Source organism: Dipodomys ordii, unplaced genomic scaffold, assembly GCF_000151885.1.
Source record: "Dipodomys ordii isolate 6190 unplaced genomic scaffold, Dord_2.0 Scaffold39, whole genome shotgun sequence".
Lineage (NCBI taxonomy): Eukaryota > Metazoa > Chordata > Mammalia > Rodentia > Heteromyidae > Dipodomys > Dipodomys ordii.
The window spans coordinates 11,492,081-11,498,151 of NW_012267255.1; the positions used below are offsets into that span (position 1 = coordinate 11,492,081).

At 39.5% G+C, this 6,071-nt stretch overlaps 1 protein-coding gene across 1 annotated transcript in view; it reads right to left on the reverse strand.

The window, feature by feature from the left end:
• Nucleotides 1-6,071, reverse strand: part of Evi5 (ecotropic viral integration site 5) — a 156,796-nt gene that overhangs the window by 57,680 nt on the left and 93,045 nt on the right. Inside the window, exon 13 of the mRNA XM_013018235.1 lies at nucleotides 1,494-1,628. Within this exon, the coding sequence (XP_012873689.1) occupies nucleotides 1,494-1,628 (135 nt within the window). The remainder of the gene's footprint in view (nucleotides 1-1,493; nucleotides 1,629-6,071) is intronic.

The window sequence follows — 6,071 nt, forward strand, 5'->3', positions numbered from 1 at the left end:
AAAAAAAAAAAAGAAATACTAAACTTAGGCTGTTATATATCTTATCTAGGGGGCCTCTTGATTCAGTAGCTAAGTACTAACTTGGTATAAAAAGGAACAAACTAAGCTGGGCGCTGGTGGCTCATGCCTGCAATCCCAGCTACTCAGAAAGCTAAGCTTTGAGGATCGCAGTTTGAAGCCAGCCCAGGAAGGAAAGTACCTGAGACTCATCTCCAGTTAACCATCAGAAAACTGGAAATGGCGCTGTGGCTCCAGTGGTGGAGTGCTCGCCTTGGGCTGAAGAGCTCAGGGACAGTGTCAAGGCCCAGAGTTCAAGCCCCATGACCGGGGGAAAAAAAAAAGGAACAAACTCACCATATAGCATAGAGCAGCAATGATTTTATAGATAAGAAAAGATTCTGTTTGTGATCTAAAATACAGGTCATTAAATCTGTTTAATCTGAAAGTTTTATATTTTACTACTTATCTAGAAAGCCTTAATATCCTTGAAATGTAATAAGTTTGCTTCCAAAAGTAAGTACAACTCAGTTGTAGAGGCATTTCCTATATATCCTATAGTGACCTTTTCTGACTTGGATAGTAGTAACAATCATGCTGAGGTGAATGTCTGGAATGTCTACGCATGCAATCCTACTTTCTCTTTCACATAAAGATGCTATGATATTTGAAGACTGCTAATTTCCATCTCCTAAGTTTCTCCCTATAAAAATTATCCTTGTTCTCTTCCCCTTACAAAAGGGATCAAATTTCTTTCTTTCCTTCCTTCCTTGTTTTTTATTTTATTTTATTTTTTTTTGTGGTGGGAAGCAATACTAGGGTTTGAACTTGAGGCCTCTCACTTGCCAAAGGAGTGCTCTATCATGTGAGACATTCAACATTTGTGTGTATGTGTGTGTGTGTGTTGTTCCTGGGACTTGAATGTAGGGCCTTAGGGCTTGAGGAGCCTTTTTTGCTCAACTTTTTTCAGTACTTAACTGGCCTACCCTTCATAGACTGGCTTCAAAACTAGGATGACAGGTGTGACCACCAGCACCTGGCTCATATTGATTATTTTTAGAGATAGGGACTTTAATTAAGCTTGAGTCCACCAGAACTGTGATCCTCCTACTTGTTCCTCCCAGAGGTGGTGGGATGGCAGGTACACATCACTGTGCTCAGACCTTGGTTGAGAAGGAACTTTTCTTTGCCCAGGATGGCCTCAACTATGATCTCCCAGTCTCTGCCTTTCAAGTAGCTAAGATTACAGACTTGAGCCATGTGCCTGACCTCAAATTTCCATTTTTATCCTTAATCTTGGGGTTTGAATTTATATAGAGGCAACAATAATTGGCAATCTTAAAAGTATTTTATTTTCTCTATTAATAACTAATATATAAGGTCTTTTAATATGTAAGTCACCAAATCCAATTTTATTGCTTAATAAATACTTTGTAAATATATTCTGCAGCTCCCCCTCCAATTTAGAAGGAAACTGCATTTATGCAATTTCTTACCTTCTCTATATCCAGGACCTTATCCTGCATCTCCTTTAGTGCACACTGAGACTCAGCTTCACTCAGTCGGGCCTGGACCAATTCCTTCTCTAGCTGTAGCACGAAATCTTCATTGTAGTTGGAACTGCATTTGTGCTAAAGGTTATAGAAGGTTAAATATTGAAATTTCAGTGAAGCACATGAACATGTACATTCAGTAAAATTAATTCAATTATATAATCCACATACTGAGTTCAACGAAACTGTAAAAGTGCCATCTACCCAAGAGTTGCAGCTATTTCAATCAACTAACTTCCCAACCAATAAATAAAACAACCCAGTTCCGATGGCTTTAAAGATGCTTCTGGGTGGTAACTAGATATTATAATAATCAAATCCAGTTCATATACCTCTCCTTTGGTCTGTTCATCTAGATACTAAGAATCTGTCTGACTCTATAGATCCTGTACAATAGACAGCCATTAGCCAGCATGTGCTCACTGAGCACATATAACCAAAATTGAGACAAGTATAAAATACAAACTAGATGCCAAAGATTTAATATGAAATAAGTGCTGGGGATGTGGTTCAGTGGGAGAACACCTCCTTAACATACTCAAGGCCCAGGGTTTAGTCCCCAGCTCTGCCACCAAAACCAATTTAAAATGGTAAAATAACTCAGTGACTTTTATGTTGATTTCATGTTAACATACTTTAACCATATAGGGATACAAATATTTTTACCTTTTTAATTTTGTTGATTGTGGGGTGTGGGTGCTGTTTCTGAGCCAATTTGTGCTCAAGGCTAGCACTCTACCACTTGAACCACGGTGCTACTTCTGGTTTTTTAGTCTCACTGTGACTTTTCTGCCCAAGCTGGCTTCAAACCACGATCCTCAGATCTCAGACTCCTGACTAGCTAGGATTACAGGCATAAGCCACCAGCACCTAGCAATTTTTAACTGTTTTAACAGGTACTATAAACTTTGTAACTGTATATATAGCTCAGATTACCTAGATAGCACTGATAAAGACTACAGAAGTATACATTTACTGGAAATTTTAATGCATTAGAAATCAAAACAGGGCACAAATATAAGGGGAACTATCTTAAAACACAAACTAAAAAAATTGTATTTGTCTTAGAAATATATAGTTCTTTGAAATAAAAATATTAAAATAATTACTAGAAGCAGAGATAAAGGAGGTGCTACACAGAAAAGTTAGTCACAGAGCCTTCCATTTTCCTTTTACACTATAAGTAACAATGCAACCATTCAAATCTTTAATCCAGTTCATACAAAACATTTAATGCAAAGTAAAAAAAGAAAAAGAAAAGAAAAGCCCAGTGAGGTGGCCTTCACCTATAATTCAAGCACTCACAGGTAAGAAGATTGTGAATTCCAAGCCTGGGCTACATTATGAAACATCGTCTCAAAAAACAAACAGGCTAGAAAGAGTGGTTTAGGACTGTAATCCTAGCTGTTTGGGAAGCAGACCAGGGATCATGGTTGAGGCTGATACAGGCAAAAAGTTTGTGAGACCCCTCCATCTTAACCAATAACTAGGCATGATGGTACCTGCCTGTCAGGGCAGCTACCTGTGAAGAATACAGAAGTGGATCATACGTCAGATTAAAAAACCAAAAAAAAAAAAAAAAAAAAAAAAAAAGAAAAAATAAACAAAAACAAAAAAAAAAAGAAAAGGCTGGAAGAATATCAAAAAATGTAGAGAGACTGCCTAGTAACTTCAAGGCTCTTAATTCAAACTCCAATAACGCAAACAACAACAAAAAACCAAACCAACTAAAGAGTGGCTCTTTTTTTCCTTGAATACATTAGGAACAAGTCAGACCTGGTGGCTCAAGCCTGAAATCCAAGAAACCAGAGGTAAAGAAAAGGGACTGCAGTTCAAGGCCAACCCAGACAAAAAGAAATTGTGAGACTCCAGCTCAACCAACCAAAGGCTGAGTGTAGTGGCAAGAACCATTCATTCCCAACAACATGAAGACTCACAAGGAGGACTGCAGTCCAAGAGGACTGATCCAGGCATAAACCAAGACATTAACTCAAAAATAAACAGTTCAAAAACGGGGTGGGACCATGACTTAAGAGGTATAGTGCAAGCCGGGTGCCAGTGGCTCACGCCGGTAATCCTAGCTACTCAGGAGGCTAAGATCTGAGGACTGCAGTTCAAAGACAGCCCGGGCAGGAAAGTCTGTGAAACTCATCTCCAGTAATCCACTCAGAAAACTGGAAGTGGCCCTGTGGCTCAAGTGGTAGAGTGCTTGCCTTGAGCTGAAGAGCTCAGGGACAGCGCCCAGGCCCAGAGTTCAAGCCCCACAACCGACAAGAAAAAAGAAAAGAAAAGAAAGAGGTACAATGCTTACTAAGCAAGTGTACAGACCCTAGTTCAGCTCCTACTATCACCAAGGGGGGGGGGGGCAAATTGGATGTCAAATTCAACAATTAAAATTATTAAATAAAACATTTAGTATGCTCCTACCCTAGTCACCTCAAAAGATATTCAAATGGAGACTGTTTAATTCAATGAACTACATGTTTCTTGTAGTGACTTTATTAATACTTCAATATAGGAAGTGCACCTGAAACAGGTATATCACTTTGACAAATACTCACCTTATCCAAACTAGAGGTACCATAACTTGTTTAATGAGATCATAGCTACTTGATGGGCATTGCCAGAATTGATTACTCTTATCCTAAAGCCCTGATAACTTTAGTCCAGGTACTGTTTGCCAACATCCTCTATTAGAATGATATCTAAGAAAACATCACACTCAAATGGACCACTACAGAATGGAATCCTTGATCTCATACAAATTATTTCAACCATATTAAAAAAAATAAATAAACTAAAGGACTGTTGGGAATATGTGTGTGTGCATGTGTGTTGGTACTTGAACTCAGGACCTTACACCTTACTCTCTTGCTCAGTTTTGATTTGTTTTTGTCCAGAGCTAGTACTTTACCACATCTCAGGTATTATGCTACTTAACTGTAGATAAGAATCCTGAGCTTCTTTTACTCAAGTCTATCACTCTACCACTTGAGCCACAGCACCACTTCCAGCTTTTTTTTTCTGTTTATGTGGAATAAGGAATTGAACCCAGGGCTTCATGCATGCTAGGCAAGCCACCTTCCCAGCCCAGCACTAGCATTGAGCCCAAAACTCAGGGACAGTGCCTAGGTCCTGAATCCAAGCACCAAGAACAGCACACACATGTCCTTCCCACACACACGAGAGAAAAAAAAACAAAGTCAAGTTCTTTTATTCAGCTTTTACTGGACAAGTCTAACAGTTAACACAACTTTCCTTTCTTAATTCTTTTCTCCTTATATTCTGGAGCATTATTCTTCTGTGTGTCTCCTTTCTACTTTTGCTGTCTCCTCAAAGAATTCTGATGCTTCATAAAAGTATTTGTGCTATAAAAAAAAAAAAGTATTTGTGCTATGTGTGTGGCTATCCATCAGTAGTAGTCCCCAGGGGTTAATACTGTGTATTCCCTGTCTTATGGACTACATAATTTCATGTACAAATAGTCCACAGGTATAGGCAGCATGACATAATGTTTATCTGTCAGATATTGTCTACATAGATTGTAGATAAAATCAATAAGGAATAATTTATAAAATAGCCAAAAGAGGAAGGTAAAAGGAGAACGGAGTAAGATGAGAGGGAGAAGGACAGAGAGCATACACTGAAAGCTTGGTATTTCAGAGGAGCAGGAAAGGGTTGTGTAGAGTAGGGAAGGAAAAGAAAGTGAGTGGCAGATGGGTGCTGGTGGCTCATGCCTATAATCCTAGCTACTCAGGAGGCTGAGATCTGAGGATCACAGTTCAAAGCCAGCACGGGCAGGAAAGTCCATGAAACTCTTATCTCCAATAAACCACCAGAAAACCGGAAGTGGCACTATAGCTCAAAAGTGGTAGAGCACTAGCCTTGAGCTGAAGAGCTGAGAGACAGCGCTCAGGCCCAGAGTTCAAGCCCCACAACCAACTAAAAAAAAAAAAAAAAGAGACAGAGAGTAGCAATTTTCCAGTACTTATTTTCAGGCCAGATCTTTCCACTAAGCTTAGATGCATAGTTACAGCTTCCTCTAGTCAATTTCATCTACTTGGCCTCATATCTATCTCATATTTAGCATGTCAAAATGCAATATTACATCTTTTCCTCCTTATTTCCTATCTTGCTTTGGGCAACATTACCTAACAATAGATGTAGTCAAAACTTCCCTTCTTGGTGACATTGATCAAGATGGTCATACTCACAACCAAACACACTTAACTGAATTCTCTTTGTACAACCACTTCAAGATAAAGTAAAAGAAAAAATGGGGCTGGGAATGTGACTTAGTGGTAGAGTGCTTGCCTAGTATCCATGAACCCCCGAGTTCAACTCCTCATAAACCACATAAAAGCTGGAAGTGGTGCTGTGGCTCAAGGGATGGAGTGCTAGCCTTCAGCAAAAGAAGCTCAGGGACAGTGCAAGGCCCAGGACTGGGAGGGAGAAAGGAAGGAAGGAAGGGAGAGAGGAAGGAAGAAAGGAAGGGAGGGAGGGAGGGAGGGAGGGAAGGAA